Below are 16,259 nucleotides of genomic sequence, written 5' to 3' on the forward strand. Positions count from 1 at the left end.
ATGCCCAACTAGAAGAGAGAGAATTCTTGGTATTACCGACCTAACCCAGATTCATTTTCTCTTGAAAATAACTTTTGAAGAAACAGATTCTTACCTTTTGGAAGAATAGAAAGTAGAAAATTAGCTTTGGATAGTATGGGAGAGAAGGTGGAAAGCACGCTTTTTCAGCCATTAGAGCTTCAGTGTTGAGTTTCCCTTCCCATCTCTAATATTTAAATAAAATATTCAAGAAATCATGATTTGGGTTTTTGTGTTATGTTTTCTTTTTGGTGATTAAGAGATTGAAGGAGTAGTCGGAAAAGGCAAAATGTTGTGATTCATTGCACTGAGTAGCTTCTACTGAGAACGGCCAAAAAAAAAATGAAATTTCCAATTTCATATGCTACCACTTCACCAATAACACAAATCAATAGAGCACCTAGAACACCAAAAAAAAACCATAAAGAAGAACACAGAGCAATCAGGCTTGAGATCGGAAAGGACTTTTCTTGATCTTTTCCACAGAGATCAACAAGAGAAACCCTCAAACCCCACCGTTACAGAACTGAAATCAGAGAAGGCGATGAACCTTGATCTTCAGGAACTATAGGGATGAAAGAGTCCCTTGGTGCTGGTTAGGGGAAGATTGTCGGAGCTGGACATATCTCTCCGAGACCTGACCTTCCACCTGTCGATCACAATTCACAGATTCAAGACTCATCCTCATCGCTGCTCATCGCCGCTCGTCATTGTTGCCACCGCTCTTCACTGAGAGAGATCGCTAGTGCTCTGAAAACGTGAAGGATTTGGGGATGAAGAACAATGGGTTTTCGTTTTGGGGTTGGAGTCTTCGATTTGGGAACTAAAACTAATGAGGGTAATTTCAGAACTCCCTTATTTTTAAGGTCAAACTGGTATTTAGAAAAAAAATGAACTGTTGATATCAGCATTCTTGGTATATTCTGTAACACTGACTGACAGTAGAGGGTCCGAGTCTAATTTGGTGAAAGAAAGGGGGTGTCTCTATAATACTGGCATTCTCTAGGGGGTGGCGTTGTAAATTACCCTATAAAAAAACCGTATGAAATTATAACCTGTCTCACTGGAAGTATACAGATTATTTGTGCAAACTGTATGGATTAAATAACACTATAAAATTCTCTAAGTTCCTCTGACCAAACTCTATGGAAGTTGAAAATTTTCCAGGGTTTGAAATATCAGTGTTGTCACTGGAACCTGCTTCTGTATCATAGTTCATCTTTCCCCGGTTGATCCTGAGTTGGTTTTCCATCCTCCCCTGCATCCTTTACATTATTGTTGATGAATGCAGCCAAGTCCTTCAAGCTTGACTTGGCAGGAAGTTTGATCTGCAAAAGTGATGGGTTTCAGGCAATGCAAGGCTTAAAAAAACAAAACAATCAATACTAATGTTCAATGTCATAATTACCGGATTTGATTTATCAGTAGAGGGGTAAAACAACAGTGCTGGGTAGCCAGTTATCTGCAAAATCACGGTCAGTTTAGCATCAATGCTCATTTTTATCTTCATAACCTCACTATTTTATTAAAACAATAGCTTAGGTCTTATTTCCATGAACCAAATTTAGTTTCTTTAATTAGCTTCGGAACAGCTAAACCAATTATGCCTGATGAAAATTTTCGCACAGTTAGATGGTTTAAAGAGTTGATCGGTTTGTCATTTTCCTTCCCAAGCTCATTAGTAAAATCTTGCCACCTATCAAAAGAAAACTTTAGAAACCTTGGTTAAGAAAATGGATTTTTAATTAAATATTCAACAATCAAACTAGTAACAAGAAACTTGAGAATGGAAATATAAATAATCTTTTTTATGTAGAGGCCTTTGTTGAAACGGTTTAGAAAATATAAGTGTTGTATGGTGGTCTCGGTCAGTTTACTTCTGAACTTTAGACATTTTTAAACTGACAGGAAGCATTTTCCTAATCTTTGGGATGATGGTATATTTGGGAGAGACCAGAAGATAGTCCTATTAAGCAGAATTGTAGACTAATTAAGTGCATATTGTTAGATGTCGGCAAATATATAACCGTATGAAATTTTATTCAACTTACCCAGAAAAATTACATATGTTACTTTTGTAGCTAGCAATATTTGCACTCTCCAAGACAACTTATTGGAGGAACGATGTAGAATACTTGTATATTTCAAGTCACAGTCAAACAAATGTATTTTCTAAGCAAACTCTAATGCAGAATGATTTAGGCTTTTATCTGACAAGATCTACATCTGTATACTGGACATTCTTTGGTTGATATCTTGTAACTGTGAAAAGAAAGAACCAACCTGTGGTTGCAGATTATTCTTATGGAGTTCTGATTCCCATTCATATACACGTAAGTCTCCACTTTCATGTCAAACTAGCTAGTAGTAGCTGCCACTTCACGAAATTGAGGTCAGGGTTGATTTGTACACCATCCATAAGGACCATCAATCAGCTTGCAGATACTCATATTCAGTGGATTGGTGGTGCCTACTTTCATCAATCTTCAGTAAAGTAGGAATGTGTTGCACCATTGCCTCGGCTTGAGGAGAACTGATGCTAAAGTTCCGTGGATAATAAAGCTCAGTTGTACAGTGAACCTTCTACCACCCGCACACAAAAAGGGTGGCAAAGAAAGGTAAATTTGTGGCTGAAAATGACCTTTCTATAAGCATCCAGAGACTACAGTCCAGAAAGTTCATCAAGAGGGATTGAGTACGGTTTATATGATGGGACTGTCTGAATGACATCTCTATAGGTGTATATAGAACTTACAACCTTCTTTTGATTATCCCTTGTCTTATTTCCAAAATTATTTACGTAAAAGTTAATTCAAAATAATTTGAAAGTATGATTAATGTCATTGTCAAGAGTTGTTAACATCTTCCAAGTACAAGTGTAAATGACTAAATTTTACCCTTACTAAAAGAAGAGTCATAAACTAAGAGGACATAAACATAGGGTCACAAATTATTTGACACCTTAAGGGGTATCAAGAAGAAAATCCATTATATAACGACTCCAAAGGAAGATATCCTTTACACAGGCCAACAACATAATCTTATCTTGATGGTCCACCATTTTTGAGCCACTTGGGGGGCTCCTCCAGTCAGACTGACTATTGAATGGTTAGTTCACCCTCGGGTTAGCAACATGTCAAGATTCAGATATCATCTCCATAGTATGCTCCACTATGTGTTGGACTTTTACACTTGTATTAATTGGTCAAAATTTTCAAAGCTTTGTATGTCCAAAGTGGGAAATTGGGGTTTGCAAGACTTGTCATTGGATAGATAAAACATTTACGAGTTCTCCATAAAATTTGAGCACTATTAGGGCCATCTGGAAGGTATTTGTGCATGAGGCCTGTGCAGGGAACATTTTACCATTATAATCCACATTCTGAAAGTGCACAACTGCACATGTTTTGATTCCATGAAAACCACTGCAGGTTCCTAATCTTAATATGTAATACTTGGAAATCACATACCTGTAGCTTTGGATGTTCATTTGTGGAAGCATCTATTCTGGCAAAAATTAGACTATTCAACCCTTTGAAGTGCTTAGCCAGCTTTTCTATTTGTTTGCTTGTTTTCTCACAGTCAATGCACCAAGGTGTATGAACCTTCCATTTTGACAAAGAAGCTCAAAGATTAATTAAAAGTTCCATGAAAGTACAACATAAAATTATATAACTTTTAAACAAAAAGGTCAAGCATAGAGGTGGCAATCCTGACTCAACCTGTCAGCACCCAGCCCAATCCAAACCCAGTGATAACAGGGTTTGGCCATTTTGAACCTGATTAATGTCTGGTTCAAGTTCAGTACTTCGCTCTCATGTCAGTGCTCAACCTTGGCCAATCCAGCATTTGAAAACAAAGTAAAAAAACACCATAAGAACTCCTTGACCTTTGTATTGCCGTATCCAGTTAACAGCTTGGGTTCAGGCATAGGTGTAACCTCTACATTCAACATAACATGACCATTTTCCACAGTGGTTTTACAGATTGGTAGTCTTGACAGTCTGATCAATATCTGTATCAGTCTGGACTAGTCTGATGTATTAAACCTAGAATTGGGAGTTCCAGAAGTCTTACAGGCCTTTTTTATTGGATTAGCTGGTCCCTTGTATGGACTATCCAATCCGGATCAGCATAGGCTGCAAACAACCAACCTCTGCTCTGATATAGAACCTTAGATTCTCAGTAATGAATTTAGTGAAACACCTGCCCCCCAAAAAATAAAGTCCAATGTAAAAGCACATTTAGAAGAGATGAAAGGGCCAGTTCAAGCCCAACAAACCTACCTCTAGAAAAATATTCTGGGGACTTCTCAAAACAATGTCATCAAATGTCCTTCCCACTACAGTCTGGATAGTTTTGCCCTTCTGCGATACATAGCACAAAACCATCGTCCGGTGATCAGTAAACAAAGTTTTCAAATATTAAACAGGCTCCCATATTTAAAATTGGTCATCAAAGCAAAACTAGGAAACTCAGCAAGTCAATGACAAAACTCTTAAAGGCACAATAGACAGCAAAACTCAATAGAGGCATAAGATAAAACAACAGTTCAGAAGTTTGGTGGAGTTAGCTTGGGATTACAGGAAAAGTGAGAAATAATGCACTGAATAGTAAAAGCAGTAACAGGATTTTTTTGTTGAAGACAGAATATTTTATGGCTCGAAAAGAAGAACACCACAAGGTTGAGTCAATCTTAGATAGATGAGTGTTTTTCCCTATTTTCTTTTTCTTCTCTTACACACACCAAAGAAAAAAAAAAGGGATAAAGGGACTGATGAAATCAGGACATCAAGTTAGGGAGGCAGAAATTGTTTTGAGTATGATCCAAAGTTTTTAGCTTTGGATCTGGGAGAAAATTGAAGCAATCCTACAACAAAGGAAAATAACCAGAAGTCCAATGATAAGGTGACAGAGACCAGAGGGAAAACTCCATAAAAAATGAGTTAGCCAAGCTTGATGCCATAAGACCATGCATATGCTTTTGGGGAAAATCCTATCTAGGGACCTGCTGCACTCCAAAGGTTGAGGAGCGTTTGCAATATGAGATCTTTGGATCTTGACTCCTTTCTCATTTGTTAATAGGAATTTTTCACTTTACTCAATGTCCCGAAAACCTAAGGGTTCCTCCACAAGGTTCGTCCACAATGGGTGAGTCAGAGACTAAGATCAGGCTGAAAGGCATAGTTGATGGACAATAGGTGAATATTCATGTACTACCCTTTGTTGGTCCCAAGGGTCAGAGGAGGCTAGGTGATGGAGAACCTTAGGGAAGAGAGGGGAGATCAGAGTAGAGAGGGGGAAAAAAGGAGAATCACACTCAACACATTCATTCAATAATCAAAATCACTCTCTAAATCTTCGATCGATTACAACCAATATATAGGAAAATAAGAACATGAAATTAGAAACTTAACTGAAATGGAAACTAGCCTAAACTAGGAAAAAACTATAAAAAGGAAACCAAAGCAAGGAAATAAATCCTACTCCTACGTTCAAGTCTGGAAAATAAAAGCATGAAATAAAATACTAAGTAAACTACTAATTTTATTTCCAACCCTTGTTGGACCAAAACCCTGGGCTGGACCGGTTCTTCTTGGCTCTTGGCTTCCAAAGCCGGTCATGCTGGTCCAACCAAGAAAGGGCAGCCGTATCTGCATCAACTCTCCTCCTCTGAAAAGAACTCGACTCCGTCGAGTTAGGGAAAGGACCGAGGAGACCGTCTGAAGGAATACGCTGAATGAGGAATGATCCCACCATCTTCTTGAGCTTAATTTCAGGGAGATCTTTGGCAGGATGAAACTTCATAGTCTTGTCGGCATGCTTGAAGGCATAGGTATTGGCATAGCCACAATGCTGTACTTTCTTATCAAACAACCAAGGTCGACCAAGAAGGATATGGCACACCTTCAGAGGGAGGACATCACATTGGACTGTATCCTTAAATCCACCAATAGAATATGTGACCAAGCACTTATCTATGATTTTGAGATTAGTGTTGTTCACCCAAGCAACCCTGTAAGGATTAGGATGTGGTTCTGTATTCAATCCCAGCTTACGAACAGCGTCTTCAGAGACAACATTAGTGCAACTGCCTCCAACAATGACCAAGGTTAGCAACTGATCATTGCACTTCACACGAGTCTGAAAAATACTACTGCGGCGCCAATCTTCATTTTCAGTGGCCTTCTGAGTGGTCAACACATGACGAATGACATAAAAAGGATGTTGGTCCTCGTCACTGAGAGTGTCATTGACTTCACCTGTTGCACGCTCCTCTTAAATCAACTGTGTCAGAACCAAGTTGCTCTTCGGGAATATATGGTATAGGAGAATCCTTATCAATAAAAGCAACCAAACGGCTAGGGACATTGAGCACTGATATGTCCAAATCCATGGCATGAGTAGCACCAAACTGTAAATTTTGAAGAATCAGAAGGTTTATCTGAACCACGCCGAGGGGGGTGAGTATGGGTGAGTAGGCCGTGAATATGACATTTCAGAGACATGTCGAGGTGGAGAATACGGCCGACTAGGTCGTGAAGAGGCCATAGATGTAGCACTAGTCTGTGGTTTGCTAGATGACCTCTCTTGGGTAGGAGACTGCTGCCAAACGGAACTAGTACCTCGAGAAAAAGTATCTGCAAAATTTTCCGGTTGTATGGGCGTTTCAGACTTTCCTCAACCTGATATGCTACTTGTACGGCGTCTTCCATGGTAGGTAGTCGACTAGATGCAAGGGCAGCACTAAGTTGAGGGTGCAAACCATTGCGAAATTGGGCTACTAAGACTTCTTCATCCCACTCAAAGTCAGAACGAGTGGCCAAATAATAAAATCTAGCAACATACTCTTCAACGGTCAAATTCTCTTGTTTCAACTGTGCAAACTTGAGATGCATGCGTTGCTTGTAATCAGAAGGCAAGAATCGCCGATTCATGACTTCATACATTTCAGCCCAAGTATTGACCAAACCAATGCCTCGGGTTCGGTTCTGTTGTTGTTGCTTGATCCACCAGACTCGAGCCGTGCCTTTCAGTTTGGCCTCTACAAATAGGATCTTTCGAGCCTCAGTCAACCCGTACCATCTGAAGAATGTATCTAAACTGTGAATCCAGTCAAGGTACAATTCTGGATTATTGTCTCCAAAAAAATCAAGGACATCCAGTTTTGCTGTTTTTTCTGCTCCATCATCATGTCTACTAGTCCCATATGGTGGTGCAGGTGGTGGTGGTGGTGTATGATGTGGTGGTGGTGGTGGTAGTGTTACTGGCGGATCCTGTGGAGTGGTGTTGGAAGAATCCCCAGATTGAATGGGACTCTTTCATTTATCTGCTGCCACCAAACGATCAATAGAAACTTGCATAGATTCCACCATTGTTTTTAGGGACGTGACCATGTTAGTGAGAGCATCAAATTTTGTATCAGTTTCTCATTTATAAGAATTCAACTGCTGAACAACTTCACTATTGGCAACCATGGTGATGATTAACAAAATAGCACTCAAGAATATATGGTAGAATAGGAAATAACTCTTTTTTTTTTTTGGGAAGGGCAGAATTGTAATTACTTGAGATTCAAGTAAACAACAAAAGGGTGTATCACATATGGGCAGGGGTCTAATTGTAAATAAGAAAAAAAAATGAGGGATAGAAGGAATTAATAGATAAAAGAGGGGTAATTCTGGAAAATCAGAAGAATTAAGGGAAGAAAAAAAAAACAAAAAGAAATCGTGTGGAAGAAAAAAGTTACTGCTGGCTGACTGAAGGGGCAGTGAGGAGGAAGGAGAAAGAGAGATCCAGGTGACCGACTGAGATCCTGTGAGGTGGCCGACTGAAATGGTGTTGGCTACGGCAAGTAGAGGCAGAAACCAGGGATCGCCGACTCCAACAATGGATCGTGACTTACATGGGGTTGTGATCAGCGGTGGTGACTTCAATCAGCTGCGGGGACTTCGCAATGACGAAGGTCGACGTGCAGCGGGAGGCGAGAAACTGGGAACCAGGTATGTCTCTTCGTCTTCTCTCTACTTCTACTTCTTCTTCTTCTTTTCTTCTAGCTTCTATCTCTCTTCTCGACTTTTCTTTCTTCTCGGTTCTTTTTTTTTTCTTTTCTTCTTCTTGCTGCTCCTTTTCTCTTCTTTTTTTTTTGCTGCGCCGGAAGGAACAGAGAAGGCAGAGGGCAGGGAGGTTTTGGGATTTTTTTTTTTTTTTTGTTCTCAATATCGGTGGAATCTGACACAGAGAATGGGAAGGGAAGAAGAAAGATGGGGAAGGAATAGGATCCTTCAGCTCTGATACCAAGTTGATGGAGAACCTTAGGGAAGAGAGGGGAGATCAGAGTAGAGAGGGGGAAAAAAGGAGAATCACACTCAACACATTCATTCAATAATCAAAATCACTCTCTCTAAATCTTCGATCAATTACAACCAAAATATAGGAAAATAAGAACATGAAATTAGAAACTTAACTGAAATGGAAACTAGCCTAAACTAGGAAACAACTATAAAAAGGAAACCAAAGCAAGGAAACAAATCCTACTCCTACGTTCAAGTCTGGAAAATAAAAGCATGAAATAAAATACTAAGTAAACTACTAATTTTATTTCCAACCCTTGTTGGACCAAAACCCTGGGCTGGACCTGTTCTTCTTGGCTCTTGGCTTCCAAAGCCGGTCATGCTGGTCCAACCAAGAAAGGGCAGCCGTATCTGCATCACTAGGTTAGAAGAAAGATGGTTAATAAGAAGGGATCGTTTGTCATTTCATGCATTACAGTACTATCATAGTGGTTGATGTAGATGGATCGAGCCACCCAAAGAGCCAGCCCAGATCTGGCCTATTCTGGGCCAGCTGCACAGCAGCTTTCCAGCCCATGCGAGGCAAAGCTTTCCTGAATAACCCATCATAAGCAGTTTTCCAGTAGTCTTTCCAGCCCAGATTTGGCAGCTACTTAGCTTCCTTTCTTGCAATCTTCAGGCCAGCTCAGCATCCAGCTATCTTCCATTGATCAGTCCAAGTTTTGCTTACAAAAGATCTTCCAAAGGATCCCTGTCCTTTAGTTGGTGGGAAGTAACCTCAAGAAGAAGAGCTACAACAACTTACTTATATAATAGGAATAGCTTCTATTTGTGTTAGTACCTAGTTTCCTATTTTGTTAGTCAATTACTTCTCTATTTGTAATTAGGATAGTTTCCTCCTTGAGTTTAGATATTAGTTTCTGTTAAACTTGGCTAGAAAACTAGACAAATTAGAAAGTATTTATTGCAATCCATTAGTTTCCTATCATGTAAGTCTATAAAGAGACACCCATCGATTGTAATAGCTACATTTGATTAACGAATTTATTGGTGAATATTCTTTGGCTGAAAGGCTGTTATTGAGAAGTGAGATGCCTAACCCATTGGGGGTGTGATACCCAAAACCTGAGGGGTGAGATACCCATTATTCCTACCATTCTCTTCCACTCTTCTCAATCCTCCATTGGTTCTATTTTCTTTTCTTTATTTTCTTCTTTGTTTCAGTTTGTGAGAGTGATTGATCCAAGCTATTTTGAAGTACAAAAGTGCCAATACAACTCAGATTGAAAGCAGCCAGAAGGGTAGATCAAAATCAGCCAACTGTCAGGGTTTTCTTGTCCATCAATTTCTTCAATATCTTCCAAACCAGCAGGGTTTTGCCTAAGCATTTTGGGGTTTTATTGAGGTCATCAGGACCACCTTGGACCAGGAGTTGAGGGCTGTTGAAGCCCTCCAGAGGAAGCCATAGGATTTCTCCCTTACCTTGCCGAAACCCTAAATCTGTTAGGGACAATTGCTGGTTCAGCCATCCTTTCTCAGGTCTGATTCAACCACTGTTTAGGAACCTACAGCAGTATTCTGAGGACTCTTTTGACCAGGTTTGACAGTCCAAACATGCATCCACTTGTGAGTTTCAGTTCAGCCCTTATTTTAGGCTTTGTTATTGCTTTGCTTGGTCCCCAAGTCTTGATGTAGATGCCTTGGCTTGGCAGGACCGGACTGACCCACTATGGAGGCCTAAGCCAAGACACAACCAACCAAACCAATATACTGGTCTGGCAAGGGTTGGTAGTTGATAATTAGGGAAGCAGTCTCAGTATATTTGATTCTCTTTGTTTTAGAAGTAAAAACTTAGGAGTACTATTTTGATTTCTAATTTTAGTTAATTTCCTAACTCTGACGAAGGGCAAGGCAATCCTTCCATCTCCAATCATGTGGGGGATGTCAAAACCAAAGTCCCAACCCAAACGCGGTATGGATATACATAGAGGAAGCTAGCAGCACATCAGAAAGAAACTTATCTGAATAGCTACCCGCCGAAAGGAATACAAACAAGCATTGAACCTCCAAGTGGTTCAACTAACGGGGGAGAAAGAGACATTCATCTGTATTGTCAGAACAGATCAACGGTTAGACAAGTTTCCATTATTGAGATGTATTTCTCGTATTTATATGTAATCGCTGAACAATATTGGTTAGATTGGGGTTTGAAATTATATGTTGTTTGGTTGAAACCTTGGTGGTTTGATTAGTCGTGTGACCTTCTTTCCCCCCCCCCTGTGCGAACTCTCTTTCTCTCTCTATCTTTCTTCCCTCTTTATTTCTTCTTATTCTTCATCTCTGGTTTTCTTCTCGGTTTCCCTGTTAGCCGATTGTAGCAGCCCATCAAGTTTGGTTCAATCTTCTTCATACCCAGATCTGTTGGATTGAGACTTGGAGGAGCAGTAGCAAGCCCTAAGGCGATTCAGATATTTGAATCTGAGATCGAAAGCGCTTCTGATTTGTGAGTTCCACAGCAGATTCAGAACCGATATTCACCCTACCGCCAGATCTAGTTCAGGTCCTCCAATCTCTCTTGTTGCAGGTTCTTTCAAGTTGAATCTTAGTGTTCTTTGGAGGGCAGGTTGTGTCGATTCTTTGCCTGGAGTATCAGACCTAGCTGTGACAGATATCGAGGGAGTTCCATCTTTTTCATTTCTTTGTTCTACCGCCTCTTGTGTTGCTGTCTAGAGGTTGAAGACAACCGCCAAACAGAATTGGTTTTCTTTTTTTTAACCCCGGTTCTGCATTAAGTCTAAGATCAGAACTGATATTGGTTGAGGGTTGTTTTCTTCTTGGGGTTTGTTTACTTAGTGCGAACTAGCCTTACATTAGCGGTCTTCCAAAGTTATACACTCAGTTCAACCACACACACACACACACCAAAAAAAAAAAAAAAAATAGGGACTGCTAATAACTAACATCATCTATCAAATATAATGTTGAAACAATAATTCTGATTTCCATCTGCAAAATCAAACTAGGCCACAGAAAAGTGATAAGTCAATGACCAATCAAAGAGTGCCTAGCAATATCCAACAAGTTGAAACACGACAAACAAGGATTTCTTAGCCTAGAGTTTAGAGCTATGAGGCTATCCAAGATATGTCTGTCCATCAGGACTTGTACTCTCTTCTTAGCAGTGAGAGAAAATAAACAAAGATGTTACTTACATTATCTGGTATGGCCTCTGATTTAAAGTAAGGTGGCTGAGTACCCTGTAGAAGCCTTGAGCAGAATTCCTGAGAGAGAGAGAGAGAGAGAGAGGGGTGAAGCCTTAGCTGCCTGAATTTATATTTTTCCCAAATAATTAGAAGCATATGCAGTGGGAATGTTACCTCTAAACTGCTCATTGTTAGATCTGACTCCAACAAGTACTTTGAGGAAATTTTGTTATCAAAAGCAGTAACCTGTTTGCACACCATGAGGATATAACTAGCATAAGTTAAATTCCTCCTGTGGCAATTACTAACAAGTGAAATTTGCAATAGATAGGAAAACTCACAATTGTCTCTTGTGATTCTTCAAGCCCAAATAATGACAAAAAGGGCTTTGCGAGGTTTTCCTCTGCAATGTCTACAAATAAAAACATTATCTGCTGCCAGAATACTGTTAGTAGAAGCATAGACTATTAAAACATGAGTGATAATTCTGACTTGGGTAAAATTAAGTACCTTTGATTTGAACTTTCTCGCGACATCTTGAAGAAGGTCCTTGTGATTCTTCAACTCATCAGTACTTGCAAAGATGAAAACCTGGATACAAATTGACGAAGGCCATTAAATAATATTCCTTCTAAAAGGCATTTTAATTACAACAAGAATAATTTGAGATCAATTAAGATGGTGTTAACGAATAAAAATGTCAAACAAAAGGTCTTTGTATTCCCAAAATTGAGTATGTTGAAGGACAAAATCTGCTTGCAGTCAAAGAGATTCAGAGTAGGCAGTGCCATTTAGACACAAGGCCACAGTATCTATCGAAGTGTCTATTGGGTTGCCGGTAGGTTGACCTTTAGATATCATTGGACAGAGACACAGCCATATTAAAATAATTAATTACATGACTGATCTTAAAAAATAAATAAATAAAATAAAAATACAAAGCTAAATAGGGAAAAAATAATAGCAACCTGGAGTTTGACAGGACTGGAAAAGACTCTAACAGAATTAAGTTCAGACAGCATTGTAACCAGCGGAAACTTGTTATATTCCAGAAACTCCAATATTCTCTCCTTTTTGAAGGTGTCATCTGCAGCACCAAAAAATAATTAGGAACCTTAACCATTAAGATAGTCTACTTAAGATGAATGCAAAAGAATATTCACCCAACACAGGAGAAAAATGAAAATTCAAGCACTTAATTGTATACCAGCCCACAAGTTCAGGATAAAACACCACATTAGAGAAATTTTAAAAGCAAGCAAGCACTTTGAGATCATACCATCAATCTTTTTGGCCTTAATCAACAATGAATGAAATTGCAGGATGCTTGAAGAAATAACTTGCATAAGAAAAATCAGCGACATACCAAATTGGGCATATTTCTCAGGCTCACTTTTGACAAGACCAAGGAAAAGATTTCTAGTAGCAATATCTGGGAAAAGAGCTTTGGCAACCTCAGCATTGCAAGTTTCCACAAACTGGATTTCATTTCCCTCACTTGCTGCTTTCACAAATTCTTCATAGTCAGGACCCTGAATCACAACTAAACAAATTTAGTAGCATAGAAAAACATAACTGGGAGATAGGTAAATGCCACGTCATTTGAACAACAACAGTATAGGTGTGGTTAGAAGAAAGATGCTTGACTTTCCATGCCCTCTCCTATGAATGAATAGGTAATCAATCAACTTACCTACTTCGAAACATAATGCATACACAGAGAAAGGTGTAGTTATAAGAGTTGAGATCCCCTGCACGTACATTCACGGTTCACCTGTACATAACACTTTAGGTGCCAACACATATCCCACTTAGTGCCATTTAAAGAGTGATGAGGGGTATTTATGGAAACAAAAGGGGCAGGTGTTGGAACATGAAGTGTATGTTCAGGTGAACGTACATGCAAAGGATCTGAACTCTTGTTAGAAGGCTTTCTCCTAGAAATAAGGTCACTCATGGATTTTGCAAAGAATATTCTCCCCTCAATAAAGATTTGCTGGTAGGTTTGAGAAGAGTTTGATATAGTTGGCAGAATCAAAAGTGATACATAGAGTGGCAATTAGTTAAGAACATGAAATGGGAAGGTTGACCATATTTACAAATTCCACCAGAACAATAGAATGTCATCGTTCTGTTGTATTCCTTCTTCCTTTCTTTTATCTATTTATATAGTCATTTTAGCAAAAGATTTCCAGGGCCAAAATATTTCTGCTCTGCACACTTTATTTGTGCCACATGGAAGGTGATGTGACAATGCCTATCATCGGATATCTACGCAATGGTTTAGGTTGTCCATTGGAGTGTTATGTGATCGACGGATTCCTCTAAAGCTTAAGGGAAAATTCTACAAGACTGTCATAAGACCAGCTATGATGTATAGTGCAGAATATTGGCCATTCAAGAAGCGTAACATGGATAAGTTGAATGTGACGGAGATGAGGATGTTGAGATGGATGAGCGACAAAACCCTGAGAGATAGAATAAGAAATGACCAGGTTAGAACCGATTTAGGAATTACCCTAATCCAAGATAAGCTCAGAGAATGTTGGTTACAATGGTTTGGGCATGTACAAAGGAAGCCTTTGGATGCCCCAGTACGGAGGAGTGACCAGATGCAGATGGATGGAGCTAAAAGGGCTAGGGGCAGGCCAAAAACGATCATTGATGAGTTAGTAAAAAGAGACATGCAAAAGTTAGTCTTCACCAAAGTATGGTATCGAACAGAGCTACTTTGAGGGCTATGATCCGGGTTGCCGATTCGTGAGTGGGATGTCCAAAAGTTTTTTTTTTTCTTTTGGCCCTTGGATCCATGTAGCCTATCCCAGTCAGTTGGGATAAGGCTGAGTTGTGTTGTGTTGTGTTGTTGTTGGTCTAGATTGGCCACATACCGAATTTCAAGCTCAAATTAACCATACAGCCTCATATATATAGGCACACCCCACCCCATGTATGTCCATGCTCCTCCGAGTGATCTATGCACCTTTTTGGTAGTCCCAGATTTTTCAATGCTTTGTTTGCCACTTAGCATACTCCTGTTGGACCGAAAACATGATACACGAGCAGGGAACCTTGGGATTACCTGTCCACAAAACTTCATCCCCAACCATCCTGCCCTGTGGCAGATATAAGCATGCAAACCAGGAATATTCCTGCACCTTCTATAACACAAAGCTAGTTCCCATTTATTTGTACCACCATAAGTCTAAATTGAGTTTCAATTTCCTAACAATTTTCACATATTTTGCAGAAGCGAAAGGGTTTTAGTTCCCGTCTTCCTTTCGTAAGTAAGAGAAATACATGAACTTTAATATATTCCCATAAGCGCCCTGTCAGACTACCCCAAATTTGTTGAGGATGATACTGGATCTCGTTTGTGTTACGGTCATCAGTTGTTTCAGAGGTAGCCTTAAGGAAATTAAAGATTTCTACCTCCTATAATAGGAGCACAAACCACCATAATCACAATGACACAGAATTCAGCAAAAGAAAAGGGAACAAGAAGTGGCATCCTCTAGAGAGTCATTTATGATGTGAATTTGATAGAATATGGTGAAAAACCAGCAACAGACAAAATAAAAACAACTTTTTTTTCAGTTCAGAATCGGACATCTATAAATTTAATCAGTATATGTGACTAATTTCCATTGGAAACAAAAGGTCAGATACCTCAAATTTCTCAAACAACCCAATGATAAACATTGGGTGCTTCTTGAGGAATTGTTCAGCCTCAGCTATCGAGTTCAATCTAATAGTAGGGGCACCAGTTTTCTTCCTTGCCCAAATCGCTATTTCCTCCCTGAAAAATGATTACCCCAAAAAGTGTAAAATCAAGCTGCCGCAAGCCTGCAATAGTTGAACAAAAGATATAATTAAGAAAAAAGGAAGAAACTTACGCAGTAAATCCACCGGTATACGCTTGAGAGCTCCCATTGACAAAGAGAAGCAGTGTAGGGTAGCCTTTGATGCCAAGCTTGGAAGCCGCTTTAGGGTAGCGTTCCGCATCCAGCTTAGCCATCAAAAGGGAACTACCCACATCCTTAAGAACCGTTGCGGCCTCAGCAAATTGAGGCATCAGCTCTGCACTTCTTGCACACCAAGGAGTATAACCCAAAAGCAGAACAAACTCATTACCATCGATAACCCGCTTAAAGTTGTCATTGTTGAGTTCCAAAACGATTCTCTGCGCCTTGGTCAGAATCTCAGCCTCAGAAGATCTTACTTGAGCATCTTTGTGCTCTTGTTCTTCTTCATCCAACGCTAATAGCTCTTCAAAACCTTCCAAATCATTGTCATCATTAGCATTTGTAACGGATTCAGAGGCCGTGATGGGGACGATGAAACACAGGAATAGCAGGAGACCGATGGTGAAGTAGACGAATCTGGAAGTTGGCTTCGTGATGAGCATTGTAATGACTGATGAGCGACAAAAATGTTGATCGCTTTGAGGAATTTTCATCCGCGAATTGCCAGCAATCCCGAGAAGATCTGGGCAAAGTGCAAGCAATTCGTCAGTTGGGTTTTCTTTGAAGAGTGCGAAGAGTTGAGATTCTACAAGATTAACAATTGAAAAAGGATTAAAGAAGGAACTGAGACTTGCGTTGAGAAAAGAGAAGTAAACAAAATTGTGTACTTAAATGCGCACATACACTAGAAGAAGACCAGCGCAGATCAAGCAGCAATTTAAGCATAATAAACATAAAAGGGAAGGGAATTTTTCAATTTCCCGAAAAAAAAAAAAAAAAAA

The 16,259-nt window shown here is 39.6% G+C and overlaps 1 protein-coding gene across 2 annotated transcripts; it reads right to left on the reverse strand.

The window, feature by feature from the left end:
- Positions 1-1,040: 1,040 nt before the first annotated feature.
- On the reverse strand, positions 1,041-16,249 carry LOC122076763 (protein disulfide isomerase-like 1-6). Of its 2 annotated transcripts, none has more exons than XM_042642282.1 (13): positions 16,162-16,249; positions 15,409-16,000; positions 15,182-15,311; positions 12,882-13,047; positions 12,484-12,602; positions 12,026-12,106; positions 11,857-11,949; positions 11,690-11,761; positions 11,525-11,593; positions 4,305-4,385; positions 3,489-3,623; positions 1,427-1,480; positions 1,041-1,346 (listed from the first exon to the last, which is right to left on the reverse strand). In XM_042642282.1, exons 2-13 carry the CDS (start codon positions 15,969-15,971, stop codon positions 1,227-1,229), a joined length of 1,683 nt encoding a protein of 560 aa, XP_042498216.1. In that variant the 5' UTR covers positions 15,972-16,000; positions 16,162-16,249; the 3' UTR covers positions 1,041-1,226. The 2 variants fall into 2 exon arrangements, with proteins under 2 accessions (XP_042498216.1, XP_042498215.1); XM_042642281.1 differs by having other exon boundaries at positions 11,857-11,946; positions 16,113-16,218.
- Between the last annotated feature and the right edge of the window lie 10 nt (positions 16,250-16,259).

Source organism: Macadamia integrifolia, chromosome 4, assembly GCF_013358625.1.
Source record: "Macadamia integrifolia cultivar HAES 741 chromosome 4, SCU_Mint_v3, whole genome shotgun sequence".
Classification (NCBI taxonomy): domain Eukaryota; kingdom Viridiplantae; phylum Streptophyta; class Magnoliopsida; order Proteales; family Proteaceae; genus Macadamia; species Macadamia integrifolia.

Bases quoted from the DNA above. Each gene is read 5' to 3' on its own strand.
- LOC122076763 (XM_042642281.1), bottom strand. From the start codon at position 16,212: ATGTTTATTATGCTTAAATTGCTGCTTGATCTGCGCTGGTCTTCTTCT. The intron at 11,762-11,856 runs GTGAGTTTTCCT...GTGTGCAAACAG, and splicing joins AAGAATCACAAGAGACAATT to GTTACTGCTTTTGATAACAA. The intron at 1,481-3,488 runs GTATGTGATTTC...GTGATTTTGCAG, and splicing joins ATGAACATCCAAAGCTACAG to ATAACTGGCTACCCAGCACT.